Here is a 15659-nt window from a genome sequence, read left to right on the forward strand (position 1 = left end):
CTGGGGTCAGCTCCGGACCGCCAGATGGCCTGGGGCCACCATTCGGATGGGGGAGGAGTGGCCAGCTGGAACACATGCGCATGGGCATCAACAGCCACACCGGGCAGCCTTCCTGGTAGGAAGGAGCCGCCAGCTAGGATGGTGTTCCAGATGCATGCCTGCGTCCTGTATTGCATGGATCCTGCATTCACGGGACTACCGGCTCGCTAGCAGAGGCCCGGGCTTTACCTAGCTGATTGTCGGCTCATGGAAGAACAGCTGAATGTCGGACCGCAGGAAAACAGCTGATTGTCAGATCGCAGCTGGAAGCAAGAGGCAGGTCATGATAAGCCGGGATGGGTGGCTGGGGGTGTGGCTGGACTGTGGTGGCCGTTTTGGCATAAGCCAACAATGGGAGGGGAGGGGTGTAACGTGGGGTGGTGGTGGAGTACAATATAAGGGGTGAAGTAATCACGGTAGCACAAACTTTGATTCCCGGAGGGCTATGTACGGAGCTGTCCCTTTTGTGCCGCCATTACTTTCTGGTTGGTCGCTTTGTGCCAGGTCTGTGTTTCCAGATAGACATTATCACATCGACCTGTGTTGCTGGTTTTTCTTTATGTGAGACATCGGAACCTGACAACTGGGAGGCCGTGAGTTCTTGTACTCCCTGATGCACAAAAGGCAGCTGGCCGATTTGGGGCCAGTGTCTTTCGCTCAAGCCAACAACTTCACAGAGTTGTTGTTGTTGTGGGGAAAATAGGAGGCAGATGCAACAACCGGAATGGCATGAAAGGCACAATATAAATCTCATCATAATAATAATCAGTATGAAGAGCTTACAGCCAGCGACGATATCTGTAACATCATCAAACATCCCCATCTGCCTATCCTAGGTCCTTGGGAAGGACTCAATAGGCGGACAAAAATACCAAATCCAGTCTGAACATCTGGCTGTGTGAAAAACCACAAGATAAAGGAAGGCCTTGTTTAACTTGAGAGGAAGCATGAGTTATCCCAATGGGCAACGGGAACCATTTTAATTCTTCTACAATGCCTTTAACACCAGCATTCTGGGAAATTTAAAGGGCACCTCCCAACTCCAAGAGAAGCTTCAGCACCCTGGGTTGGGTTACAACAGCAGGATTCTGGTAGCTGCGAAAAAGGGGTTAATTATATTTTTTTAGTAAATTGCACCATCCTGCACTCCTTGAACGAGTCTTAAAGGGATTAATAAAGTGTTTCAGAACTTTGGTGAGTTGAAGATGGGTGGACTTCAACTCCCAGAATTCCCTAGCCAGCATGGCTGACTGGGGAGTTCTGGGAGTTGAAGTCCACCCATCTTCAACTCGCCAAGGTCGAGAAACACTGGCTAAAAGACTCAGACGTCCACCATCTTAGTCTTCACACCTTGCTGTCCGAATCGATGTGGCCATCCACAGAGTAGCTGTCGTAGAAGAGGCTGAAGTCATCCCCCACTTCCGTCTCCCATTCTTGGCCTCCATCATCCTGTGAAGCCGTAGCAGGAGCCGTCATCTCCTCCGTCACGGTGATCTATGGGAAAGGATGGGCTTTCATTAAAACCCGGTGAAGGATTATTTTGATGTGCGGTATGGGGTTGCTAAAGACTACAGTTAAGGTTACTGAGGAAGGAGGAGATTGCTTTCGGTTTTTCTACTGTAGGAGTCGCTTCTCAAAGGCTGGCCTCAAAGTCATGCAAAATAAAGACACGAGGGTTTTTTTTTCTCCTTCAGAACAACTTTGAAAACGTTATTCAAACTCAAAATTGACTTTTAAGATGGGTGGACTTCAACTCCCAGAATTGAAGATGGGTGGACTTCAACTTTAAGATGGGTAGACTTCAATTCCCAGAATTCTCCTGCCAGAAATCCAATTTTGTTTCACAGGACAGTGTGTTTATTTTAAATGTTCAACCATTTACAAATAAAATAAGCCATTCTAGCGACAGAGACATATAGTCCTCGACATATGACTGCAATTGAGTTAAAAAAAATTGTTGCTAAGCGAGACCCTTGTTAAAGTGAGATTTGCTCCATTTTACGACCTTTTTTGCCGTTGTTAAGTGAATCACTGCAGTTGCTAAGAGAGTAACACGGTGGTTCAGTGATTCTGCCTTCCCCATTGACTTTGCTTGTCATGGCCCCAAATGACCCCAGGACACTACAACCGTCATAAATATAAGTCGGTTGCTAAGCAATGGAATACTGATCACATGACCATGGGGAGGCTGCAAAGTCTTAAGTCTGAATAATATTCCTAAGTCCCTTTTTTCCCCGTGCCATTGTTAACTTTGAACGGTCTCTAAATGAACCGTTGTAAGTCGAGGACTGCCTGTATTATCAGCAGGACTCACTTTCCCAGTTACTATCAGGGCCTTCCTTAGACAATTTGAATACCCGGATCTGCTGATAACTTTTCCTGCATTTTCCCTGGGATGCATCTGTGCATCAAACTTAAAAAATATATATTTTCTCTCTTCCTTCCTGGTGGCTTCTGTTCCTTACTCAATGAACTCACAGCTTGAAACTCGTCATCATTCATGCAAATAAGTTTTTTTAATCAAAAAACGGTGGTCCCTGTTCCGATCCAGACTTCAGGAGCCTCACTCAATAGGACTACTCATGAGGAGAAACCCCTTTTTATTTAGAAAGGCAGGAATACACTTAGACATTCACTGACAAAAGCTCCAGGTCACACATCCATAGGTGATTCCCAAGCCATGACAGTGTCTAAGTTCCCCTCAGGAAGCCTCAGTTAGCACTTCACAAAGAGTCCTCACCAATCTGGTTAGTGGCAAGGACATCCTGCAAGGAATCCGCTGGAGGGAACTCTTCTGGAGCATGAATGGTCGTCTCCGACAACCATGCCTCCCAAACCCCTCCTCCTTATATCCCAGGCAGGGACGGGCTTGTTAACGGATAGCTAGCCCTCAGCCAGGGGTGGGATTCTACTAGTTCGGACCAGTTCTACAGAACCGGTTGTTATGATTCTGTGCAGTTCGGAGAATCGGCAAATCGCGCCACTGGCTGGCCCCTCCCCTCCCCTCGGATTTCTGCTTTCTAGCTAATCTAAATTGCTATTGTACTGCTTTGCTTTCGCCTAGGAGGCTTCCCTGAGGCCCAGTCAGGGATGGTATTCAGGGGGTTGGGGAGAAGTGGCCTGAGAGCAGAGCTGAACCTTCCTTAGGATTGAAGCTTCTATTTTTCAGTGCAGACTCAGGCAGCAGATTGCAGAAAGGTAGATCTCTGAGTGAATCTGTGATTCTGCAAGCAACTCAATCTGCTTTGCCTGATTTTGGGTAAAAGTTGTACACACACACACACACACACACACACACACATGTTTTATATATATATATTCTTAAGTTTTCGCAGGTACTTACATGTATGGCATTCAGCTTTGTTCGGGTATTTTCCCATGTCATTGTAGTCGTGCTTTTAAAGTTGTAGCAACGTTTCAGCAGAATCTCATCTGTCATTATCAGGCTTCTGATGATGGCAGATGAGAAGCCTGATGATGGCAGAAGCCTGATGATGGCAGATGAGATTCTGCCGAAACGTTGCTACAACTTTAAAAGCACAACTACAATGACGTAGGAAAATACCCGAACAAAGCTAAATGCCATACATACATACACACACACACACACACACACACACATATATATACATACATACATATACATTCAATATTTACATAAATATTTACAATATTTACATACAAGCCACACCCATACAGTCACATGACCACCAAGCCACACTGACAAATTAGGCCATGCCCACAGAACCGGTTATTAAGAAATTTGAATCCCACCCCGCCCTCAGCCCTGTGTTGCTGTGCTCTCTGCACTTCTCTGCGCATATATGCATCTGGGACAGGGGCCAGCTGTTCCTCTCCCTCACTCAGCTCAGGCCCTGAAAACGGCTACCTCTCCACCTGAGCATGAGTAGATAGGCCCTGTTCTGCATCTGGTTCTGAGACCTCCTGCTCCGCAGGCCCTGATGGTAACTCAGGCAGGCACCCTCTCCATCTCCTCTGACTCGACGAACTGGGCCTAAACTCAGCCTTCAAACCTTAGTCCTTAATGGAGAACCATTAAGCCTTCCAAAGGAGGAGATGCACCTCTGTGGTAGCTCTGGGACTCGAGCGCTGAAGCGAGAGGGGAATCCTCTTGTGCAACGCATCTGCCATGTAATCGTATTTCCTGTGCTTCGCGGGTTCTTCTTTAGAAAGAGAAGGAAAAAAAAAGTGAAATTAGAATCCAGTAGACTTAACCCGCTCCTTCCCCTGGTGATAGGACTACAACTCCCAGAATCTCCAGCAGGAGTAGAAGACTAGGTTGAGTAATCTGCTCTAGCTAAAGCCTTTAGTCCCAAATATATTTCTAAAACAGCCCAGTCACCCTTCTAAATCTATGGCCTCCATACCTGGTTCTAAAATGCTTCTCAAGTCATCCGAGACACGGAAATGCAACATCTCCGAGACTCTCTTTTCAGGCACCTTGGGGGAAGGAGAAAAGGAAGGCCGATCACCCATACAGTCAATATTTCATTTTATTTTAGATATAGCCCTATCAATTATCTATGGAGCTTCTCAGTCATCCAGGTCATGGTTGTCCCAAAGGTGCTTATTTCAGGAAGCAACTGGACTTTCTGTTTTTTCTTTGAAGACGTTTTGCTTCTCATCCAAGAAGCTTCTTCAGCTCTGACTGGATGGTGGGGAATGGAAGGATTTATACTCTTTGCAGACAGTTGGTCATTGTCATTCTTTTAGAGCAGGGGTCAGCATTCCAGAAAACCTCCGCTCCAACATATAACTCCGTGGCAGACATCCTCTCCAAAGTTCTTTTTATTAAGAGTAGTAAACTGGCACATCTGGGGAATCCTGAATCTGAAAGTTTGGGGTTTCCTTGCAATAAGTAAAAAATTACAAATCCATCCCCTGCACCCATCATCGCATCACATGCCCCAATCACCATCCGTCCAAACTTGAGACTTCCCCTCACCCAGGTGCAGAAATGACATGACCTTGACTTAGAAGAAGAATGCTATTATGTCTAACCACATACACTCCAAGGAATTCCCCCCTCCCATTTTCCCAGGCTCAAGAATGTGGCAGTGTGGAAGCTATGTCTGGTGCTAATATGGCTTCCAAAACTGACAGTAGGGATGTCAAACTTGTGTCATCACAGTGGCGTCACATGACATATTGGGACTTTCCCCCCTTTGCTAAACAGGGTGTGGGTGTGGCCAGCATGTGACACATCTGGCCTGTAGGCCATGAGTTTGACACCCCAGTTTTAGAGAGTCGTTGGCCTCAAGGAGTATACATCCATCCATTCCCCACCATCCAGTCAGAACTGAAGAAGCTTCTCGGATGAGAAATGAAACGTCTTCAAAGAAAAACCAGAAAGCCCAGTTGCCTCTTAAAAAAGCATCAACTGATATTAGCAGAAATCTCACGTGGGGCAGGTAACACAAAAAAGTTCCTCATGCAAGCCCAAATATTTCACAGAATAGAATTTTGCAGCTGTTTAGAAAAACAATTCAAAATTCCTGTTTGGAACTATATCAGTGTTTTTCAACCTTGGCCACTTTAAGAGAAGTGGACTTCAATTCCCAGAATTCCCCAGTCAGTTTGCCAGCTTCACCAGCCCACTACCAAATATGTTGGACTATCATGCCCATTACTCTAGAGCAGGGGTGGGCAAACTTTTTGGCTCGGGGGCCTCATTGACTTTTAAAATTTGATAGACAGGCGGCCACTTGGTGTCGAAATGCCTGTCATTACAAGTCAAAATCGAATGAATGCAATCATTCAATCATTCACATCAAACCTTAATTCTGTACCAATCTTCGGCGGGCCGGATTAAAAAGACCAACGGGCCGGATGTGGCCCCCGGGCCGTAGTTTGCCGACCCCTGCTCTAGAGTGGCCATTTAGGATAATGGAAATCAAGTCAATCTTCCCAGATGGAAGATACCATGTAAAAAGATCCCAAACCAGACGATCTATTTCTCTCCCCCTCAAAAATTAGTCATTCTTGAGCATCAAAAGCGACTGTAATTTTGTTGGTGTTATATATATATTTATAAAAAGAAATCCAATATTCACTGAGGAGATCCTATTAGGTATTTGAGTTTCGAGAAGGGTTAGGAAAAAGAAAGGAAGAAATGTGTCTTGATGTGTGCAGCCATGTCACAATCAGGTTGCATGGACACATAAGGAGCCTCCCAAAATGGCTTTTGATCAGATAGACATTAACGTTAAGTTGCGCTACTAGTTCTCCCAGTTGTGCTATCGGTTGTTGGAAGAAGCAATTGTAAGTTCCCCATTTGGGGAAAACACACATGCCATTTTCGTCTTGCAAGAAGTACTGTGATCGCTTCAAGGGCATAAACCACCAAATAGACTAGACAAAAGTATTTACACCCTGAAAAGCATTTCTTGGTGATTTGTGGGAATAGTCAGCTTGGTATAATAATTAAGGTGCTGGCCTAGAAACCAGGAAACTGTGAGTTCTAGTTCCACCTTAGGCATGAAAGCCAGCTGGGTGATTTTGGAGCAGAAATTCTCTTTCAGCCCAACTTACTCAACCCACAAGTTACTGTGGGTGGAAAAAAGGAGATGGAAGGAGTATTAGATATGATCATCACATTATAAAATAACTAGCTGGATACCTGTGCTTTGCTACGAAACTATGTGATCAGACTTAGTTTTTGGGGAGGAAAATAAGGGAAAAATTTTCTGCTTCTGCCTACTAGCACCCATCAGTATTCATCTGGCGTCCTGTCAGTGTGTGAGAGAGTTGAGGGCTGTTTGGAAAACTGAAACAGTATTTGCTGTGTGAACAAGGAGACAGCAAGGAGCCTGGGCGTGGCTTAACTCCACTGTTCTGTACTAAAGCTGCTTGGTGCTGTGAAACTGAAACTAAAACTGAAACTCCTCTCCTCTGCTTGTGTTTTGCATTTGGAACAGATTTCTTTTTAGGTGGGAAGGGGGAGTAGAAGTCCCTAGCATCAGAGCATATTAATCATAATATAGGAAAGACTAATGCTCTAATGGCCATTTTGAAAAATCCTTTCTTAGTGAGCTCCAAGAAGCCAAGAGAGGAACATACATGCCAAATTTCAAGTTTGTAGGCTTTACAGTTCTGGAGATTTTGTGATGATGCATGAGTGGTATTTCACTTTTATATATATATATATATATATAGATAAAGGCGGGATAAAAATCTAATTAATAAGAATCCATGGTGTTCAGCTGCTCAAGTTAATCATAAGATGTACAATCATTATACAGCCTAATGGCAAAGTGGGGTTATTTGTATGTTAATTGATTTTGCAATTTTAGTGATACGAAAGAGTTGTTCTTCATTATGTAAAGATTTGTCATCCTTGATTAACTTGCACACTGATGTAGGGATTTCTCTGGACCCAGTTGTTTAATAAATGCCTTGGGGAAATTATTGCTGAAAATTATCCTTATCATCATTAACAAAGACAACCCAGTCTCTAAGTACATCTCTTTGTAGCCAAAACAGTATCGTACATCAATGCTTCTCAACCCTGGCAGCTTTAAAGCTGTGCGTACTTCAAACCCCAGAATTCCTCAGTCAGCAAGCTGGCTAGGGAATTCTGGGAGTTGAAGTCCCCACTTAAAGCCGCTAACGTTGAGAAACACTGATACACACACGATCAACCAACAGGTCTTCTGAATCACCTTCCCTGGGCAGAAGCTACATTTGCAAACCTACCTGTACGCTGCTGGGCTTTGACATTGTTTTCCGAGCCCGGTGAACCTTGGGTTTGACTTCCTCAGTGGTTGATGCTGAAGGCTGAGCAGGAGGAGAGGACACTGCTGGAGGAGGAGGAGTGGGGGCCGAATCTGGCGCTGGGGCTGGAGCTGAGGCTGGCCCTTCTGTGGTGGGAGACCCAGAATCACCTGGAAGACGTGATCCAGGCATCGTTAGTAAGCGCATAGCCAGACTCTGGATAGAAGTTGGGGACTTGCTGGTCCCGGTAAGGGACATCTTGGCTCGGCTGGGCCCAGCTGTTTTACTGGGGGACGATGGGAAAGTCTTGGCAGCATGACCTGAAGAGAAGGGGATGAGATGTTAGGACACCCAGTCTAGATCACATGAAGGCAGATGAGAGGGAGGTACAGAAAAGCCACAGGACAGTTCCACACAAAATGCCTCTCTTGTTGCAGTTTGTGGACCAGTAAAATCCGTCTTCTTCAACAAGCCTTTGGCTCTAGAGCAGGGGTGTCAAACTGGTGACCCGCAGGCTGCATGCGTCACGCACTGGCCACGCCCATGTCTGGTTTAGCAAAGTGGGGGAAAGTCTCGATATGTCACGTGATGCCGCTGACGTGAGTTTGACACCTCTTCTCTAGAGGATTTGCATGCAGGTATCCATCACGGACATTTCCAATTGGATTAGCTACATTGGGGTTTTCCCTTAACAATCTATATTTCTTGTGTTATTGTGCTCTCCATCTTTCCCTGGCTGGCTCAAGCCACAAATAATATTAAATACGTATGAATAAAAGTGAATTAATAAACATGCAGCTGAGAGGAGACTTATATCTGGATCCCCCGGTCCAAGACAAACTCTTAATGTATGATAGCCAATTTTCAGTCTAGGAAGCTTCTAAATTAGATGGCATCCGTTGAAACACCAGCCCGAGAATAGAGATGCAAAATAGCACATCATCACTCAACAGAAGTCACCCGACCACAATGTTGTGGCCCGACAGTGGACAGCGGAGCTGGCAGCAGATTCGGACAGTGAGGAGGTTGGGGAGGAACATGGGCCAGTCCTGGAGGCTGGGGAAGGCTCTGACAAGTGCTCTGCATCAGAGGCAGAGATGGGTCCAGGACCGTCCGACAATTATCAGCTGCCTTCGGAGTCAGACATCAGAAAGGCAGAAGAACAGCTGGAGCCTGTTCCCAGTGTGCACATGCACAGAGCTGCCAGAAGAAGGGAACAGCTGAGGAACAAGTGCCGATTTGGGAGTAAAGCCACAGGTGGATGGTGAATGGCCCCTTCTAGAGGGAATAAAAGAGGAGCAGAAGGGGAGCTTTGCAAGGGACAGTTCATTCTGGCATGCTTGTCAAGTATTGCAGTGTCTGAAAGATATTAGCCTGGCCACTCTTCAAGCCTGATAAAGATCTGTAATTAGGAACTATCTTGAAAGACTCTTGGCCGGGACTTCGTTGGAGAGGAAATTCATTGTAAATTAAATAAAAGGGGTTTATCGGGATGAAGACTTGGGTTCGTGCGCTTGGGGAAGCCAACACACAGCCGTACAAATCTCCTCACCATAATCCTGCCAAAAAGTCATCCAGTGAATCCTTGGTTTTTTTTTTCTACAAAGGAAAACAACCTTCCTACTAACATTCTCCTCCGTCACCAATCCCCTTCCCGACTCACCAGGTAAGCCTTTGCTCCCTGGGGTGGGGCTAGGGTTTGAGCCAGCCAAGGGGCTTTCTGATTCTGGAGATGTATGTCCTCCTTCTTTTCCGCTCCCCGTCGCTTGCGTCCAGACTCCATCATCCCCATTTCGGCTGGAGACCAGGAGGCCATCCGCTACTCCTCCCAGTGTGCTTTTGGTCTTCTGAGGAGACAAGGTTCCCAACGAGACCTCCAAGTCCTCTTTGGAAGGTTCAGGATCTTGAGAAAAAACATAGACAGACACGAGACTCTTAGGGCCCAAGAGGGATCTGGAGTCAGTGGGGTTCAAATCAAGGCTGCAGAGGAAAGCAGCACCTTCCCCAGCTTCTAATCTTCCATAAAACTTACCTATTTCGCCTGCTTCAACTTCCACCACAGCCGACGGCCCCGCTAATCCCCGATGGGCGTCATCCTGAGGGGGGGAAATAAACAGCGATTCAAAACTCAAGATTAATTGGCAAACGTTTATCTGGATTTACATGAAATACTAATCGTGGTTTATTTCACCATGGTTCATTACAGAGGAGATAATTGTCAGCCTATATCAATGACTTCTCCAGAAGTTTGTGAGGTTGACATATTAGACTTATTTTTAGGGTTCTGAAATGGGTTGAAGGAGAACGTATCTTTTATTTCAAAATTAACATGCTTCTATCTTTAAAGTGCTAATTTTTATGCGTACACATATTTATATTTTGTTCCCAATCACAAGCATGCAATCTGCTATCGTGGGAAAACATGGTGATAGATGAATTATAATCAAACTTGAGTCTCAGCTATTTAAACATCCCCCAATAATCAACCAAGCTCCATTCAACATTTCCTAATATATTACAGATATAAGTCACAAAGCCATTTTTTCTTTGCTTGGTCATGGTTTAATGTTATAGGAACAATCATCACTATTTAGTCTATACGATCCTGCATAATCCCAAGCTGTGGCATATTTTAAAAACCATGATTAAATTGTAGGCTAGTGTAGGAAGTTAGCACCCACCCCTCTCCTAGAAAAATGAAATATGCTGGGAAGTATTAAAAAGGCAGAATATTTCCCCTAAAAAGAGTAGAAACTCAAGAGCAGGAACACCTCAGAAGCAGAAGCTCACCCCACTCCCACCTTTGTTAATAGGTGGCCATTAAGGCCTGGGCCAGAATACTTTACAAAACAAAGATCTCCAGGTAAAGGTATAGCAATTGCCCAAGAACCCTTTCAGTACATCCTCATCCAGCAAGGCTCAACCAAGTCTAGAACTCAGGACAGCCTACAAAGTTAGTTAAGACCCCCCTCTCCTGGGAGTCTGACAGCCAATGGGATACATTTCTTGCACAGGAACAGGAAACACTAGGGTAGGGCCCAACAGAGGGTATATAAAGGTCTCTCAGCATCTTGGCTGGCCCTTCTTGATCTTTTCCTTCACCTTGAAGCATGTGATTATCCTTTTCACTTTGGAGCTTCAAGCCATGTGGTCCTGCTGTCCACCATTAAACCATCTTTCCTAACAGCCTCCAGGTGTCCAGTGTCCTTTTCCCCACTTGGAACTGAACCCAGAAGGATATTTCTTCCAACACTATCATACAGTGCAAACCCAACAACTGAAAACACCAACTTTCTTAATGCACCTACACTAAAACAAGGCTTCAGATTCAACCCCTTCTTCCTCAACAAAAATATTAAGTTTGGTTCCTATCACACACACCCCCTTTTAATTTCTCTCCAACCTTAGCTAAGGTGTTAGAATTCTTCTGACCCATTTCCCGCAGAGGAACGATTCGAGCCTTCTTCCCTCCAGCCAATGAAAGTATAATTTATTGTCAATTACCTAAGCCCGTTCACCTGTTCTACCAATCCAACCCCTACAACAATACAAGATGGCTTTATTTAGCTTCTTCCCATTTCGCCCTATTGATTTTTAAGTCAAAAGATCCATCACAGCCCTTTTGTTGCTTCTAAATAGTGGTGATAGTAAGGATTCTCCTAATTCTCTTTAAATCCTTGACTTAAAAACATTTGTTTAGTTACAGTTTGAAATTATAACAGCAAAAAAGTAGCTTATGATTGGTTCTTGCAGTTACAACCTTTGCAACATCCCCACTCTTAAATGGTAAAATAAAAATAAAAATCAGGTGCTCATATTTATGATGGCTGCAGTGTCCTGGGGTTTCACACAATCATCTTTTGTGACTTTCTGATAGGCCAAGGATTTCAAACTTGGCAAGTTTAAGACTTGTGGACTTCAACTCCCAGAATTCCTGAGCTAACATGACTGGAGGAGGAATTTTGGGAGTTGAAGTCCACAAGTCTCAAAGCTGTCAATTTTGAAGACCCCTGTGATAGGCAGTCAATGGGAAAGCCAGAATCACTTAACTGTCTCACTAACTTAACTGCAGTGATTCACTTAACAGTGATTGCAGGGTCTGGAGGTCATGTCACTTGTGATCTTCCCACCATCAGTGCTGCCAGTCAATATGGGGTTTGCTTCCTGTTATTGTTAACTACTGCTGTGCCAATGTTGGTAGGGATGTGATTTTCTCCTTAGTAGTTCCTTAATTAAGGCATTGTCTTCTGCTTTCTTTTTCAACTAATCCTGCAGTAATGGAACCACAGAGAAAAGTATATTGCCACCAACATTGGCAGGACAAATTGCTGTATATAAATAGGGAGCAAACCCCACATTCACTTATACTGATAATGTTATCCAGTTGCAAACATCTGCAAGCAAACTCAGAAAACACTAAGGACTCCATAAATTATAACTGTATTTTGTATTCAATGTCAGGATGCCAATAGGTGATAGTAGCAGCTGCTTGATGACATCACAATTGAGAGACCGGGCTAGGACTGAAAAAAAAATGGAGGAGCACATCCTCTTAAAGGCATAGGAAATAAAGAGACTCTTAATCCATCATGCAACCCTTCTGGGAAAGAAATTCACAAGCTTCCAGGAAACCTAAATTAACATTAAATAAAAGGATGGCATACCCTAATTTTTGCCATCAAAACTCAGTTTTAAAAAAATCTAACTGAATCTTACTTCTTTGATTGTGCTTTGCATGTTCAGAGGATGGACAACGCCATAAGAATTTTTATTTTGGCATCATGGCCAATGCCACTGACTGCAATAGACTTTAAATTAAGGCTTACAGTTTAGATAGTCTGGACATCCAAGGTAGCTTATATTCCAATAAGACGTAAACCTCTAAGTGCTGTTGATAATGTTTGGTGGAATGTGTTTAATTGCCCCCATATCAGAGCTTGTTAGCTGACCTTTACAATTAGCATGCCAGAAACACCACCAAGATGTACTCTTTAGCATGCTCGCATATATATTGAGTTTCTCTGGATTTATTAATTGCTGGTTGTAGATCCACAAATAGAAAACTTTGTTCTACAAATCATGGCTAGTTCTAAGTTTCTTGCCAATTTTTGTTCCTTTGGCAACCTTAGCAACTTTATGTGTGGACTTCAACTCCCAGGATTCCCTAGCCATCATGGGGAAGACTGGGAGTTGAAATCCTCCTATCCTATCTTTTCTTCAAGATTAAAAAAAACAAAACCCAAAGTCAAGATAAAAATTTTTTTTAAAAAAACCAGAGCCTTTTGAAAAAGCACATTTGAAACAACCATGACCTGGAGGACTGACAATCTCCACAGATTATCTTAAAAGTTGCCAAGGTTGAAAAGCACTGCTCTGGCTTCTACTTCAGAAAATAATGGATAACTATAGCCTGAATTTACAAGAAGCAGGGAATTCTGGGAGTTGAAGTCCACACATCTCAAAGGGGCCAAAGTAGAGAAGCACTTAGCCAATTAGAACAAGGGTCTTCAAACTTGGCAAATTTAAGACTTGTGGACTTCAACTCCCAGAATTCCTGAGCTAACATGACTGGGGACGGAATTCTGGGAGTTGAAGTCCACAAGTCTTAAAGCTGTCAAGTTTGAAGACTTAACCTTGAGAAAACCATGGAAACACACATATGAGAGGGCAGGTTGCCTTTAAACTGACTAGCATCTGGACTGATGATGTCCTGCTCCTTAAAGACCTTTCTCTAGCCAGTCCAGCTACCCAGTATTATAATACAATAATACAAAACCCTATAAAAGCCGAGTAGAAAACAAAACAGTGGAATGTGGTAGTTGTTACGGGAGAGAAGGTAGTGTTTTTGGAAATATAACAATGGGAAGCAGCCTAGGGCTAACAGGAATATTGTTCTTTAGTAGTAAGCATCACAAACTGCAGTAGTCTACTACTAGTAATAGTAATAGTAGACTATTACAATTTGTGAGGCCTACTGCTAAAGGACAATTCAGAGTTCTTAGGAACAGACCCGGGGAAGTTGTAAGAACTGTGAGCACCAGCCATTGAATGTGTGTGTGTGTGTGTGTTGCTTAAAGGCCAAGGATGATTGTGTTGTTGTCTCTGGAGTTTTGGAAGCCCACTGACTTTGGGATTTTAAAATAAATAATTTTTATCTATTTTTATCGATAAAAGAACCTGTGACAAAGTGGTATCAGCAGCGGAATATCCAAAGAGTGCTATATCAGACTCAAAGGGGCAATCACACAAGTGGTAGCCGCAATTTAATATACACCAAATGAAAACAAACATCCAACTAAGGTTTAAAAAGGGTGCAAAAGGAAGGGGGTCCTTGCAGAGCGCAGGTTTTGATGAATTTGCTCAGCTGACGTCCTGCTTGAGGAAACCAGACCCCATACCAGAATTTACGCCAAACACACTGACATGGACAAGGGTCCAGGTTACTTGAAGAACATCTCACCCTTATGGCTTGCCCCACTGGTGCTGGCAAAGCAGGATGCTGTGGATCCCATCAATCAAGGAATTTCGGCTGGTGGAGTCCAGAAGGGCCTTCTCTGCCATGGCCCCCAGTCCTTTGAAATATCTCGGTGCCTAAGGTGAGATTGGTTCCCATCCTCCTGACTGACTGCAAGAGCCTGAAGCCCTGGCTCTGCCAGTTGGCTTGAGACCCCAATGGGGGAGCATCAAATTTGAGGGGGTTGGTTGACCAATAGCAACTCCCAGTTCATGCCTCCCCCCGTACATTGTTCCATTGCTCTCCATCTTTCAGTTTTAGTTATTTGTATTTCTATTGTGATTTTACACACATTTGTATCACTATATCACTATGTATGTCTGTCGGTCTGTCTGTCTGTCTGTCCTTGGTGCTCCATTGGATGATTTAAGGCAAGAGTCTTCAAACTTGACAAGTTTAAGACTTGTGGACTTCAACTCCCAGAATTCCTGAGCTAACACGACTGGAGGAGGAATTCTGGGAGTTGAAGTCCACAAGTCTTAAAGCTGTCAAGTTTGGAGACCCCTGGTTTAAGGGGAGCCAAATCTCTCTCCTCTTTGGATTTGACAAAAGGATACTGACAAATCCCACCGCATACCAATCCAGAGAGAAGACTGTGATTATTATGCAAAAGACAGAACTCTCTGTCATGTTTTCAGGAGACAGGAGAAAAAAAAAATAGTGTATTTGAAATTACAAAGATGTAGATTTTGTTTGGACATCAGAAAAACAAACAAACCTTCTAATGGCAAAATTTATTCAACAATGGAAAAGGTTTCTCCCAGAGGTGGAGGGCTCCAACTGGGTGACCTTGGGCCGGTCCTTCTCTCCAGCTCAAGGAAGCAGACAATGGTAAGCCACTTCAGAAATCTTGCCCCCCCCCCATCCCCCCAAATTGCAGATATTTGTCAAGGAGTCAAACACTGACTAGAAGGCACAGGAACAAAATGTTGCATGAAGTTGGGGTGACTAAACGATCTCTTAAGATTCCTCCCAATTTCTCCATTCTATGATTGTTATGTGAATGGGATCGTCTCAGTAAATCATTATGTGACTGGTTTAGCATTTTCCCCAATTCATATTCCATTCATATCACCAGCTGCATGAAAACGGTCAGCAAGAGAGCATGGGCAGAAACAACGACCACCAAATGCAGCTTGGTGGAACCATCAGGTAATCCTCGACTTACAACAGTTAATGACCCTTCAAAGTTAACACCACCACTGAAAAAAGTGACTTGTGACCATTTCTTCCCACTTACAATCCTTGCAACCCCACCATGGTCATGTGATTTACATTTGGATGCTTGACCCTTGACTCACATTTATGACAGTCGCAGTGTCTTGGGCGCACGTTTTTTGTGACCTCCCCCCACAAGCAAAGTCAATGGGGG

The 15659-nt window shown here is 44.1% G+C and overlaps 1 protein-coding gene across 3 annotated transcripts in view; it reads right to left on the bottom strand.

The window, feature by feature from the left end:
* The window catches only part of EHMT2 (euchromatic histone lysine methyltransferase 2), a 56379-nt gene that overhangs the window by 39716 nt on the left and 1004 nt on the right, over window positions 1-15659 (bottom strand). Inside the window, exons 1-7 of one of the 3 annotated variants that reach the window (XM_087923291.1) lie at window positions 14234-14364; window positions 9806-9869; window positions 9437-9676; window positions 7756-8093; window positions 4428-4500; window positions 4123-4223; window positions 1390-1533 (exon numbers count right to left, since the gene is read on the bottom strand). In XM_087923291.1, the coding sequence (XP_087779417.1) occupies window positions 1390-1533; window positions 4123-4223; window positions 4428-4500; window positions 7756-8031 (594 nt within the window). In that variant the 5' untranslated portion in view covers window positions 8032-8093; window positions 9437-9676; window positions 9806-9869; window positions 14234-14364. Of the gene's footprint in view, window positions 1-1389; window positions 1534-4122; window positions 4224-4427; window positions 4501-7755; window positions 8094-9436; window positions 9677-9805; window positions 9870-14233; window positions 14365-15659 lie in introns of those variants that run through there. The other 2 variants (XM_026720020.2, XM_087923290.1) reach the window with 2 other exon arrangements.

The sequence above is a fragment of the Pseudonaja textilis genome, chromosome 2, assembly GCF_049901715.1.
Source record: "Pseudonaja textilis isolate UNSWEBS1 chromosome 2, rPseTex1.2, whole genome shotgun sequence".
NCBI classification, from domain to species: domain Eukaryota; kingdom Metazoa; phylum Chordata; class Lepidosauria; order Squamata; family Elapidae; genus Pseudonaja; species Pseudonaja textilis.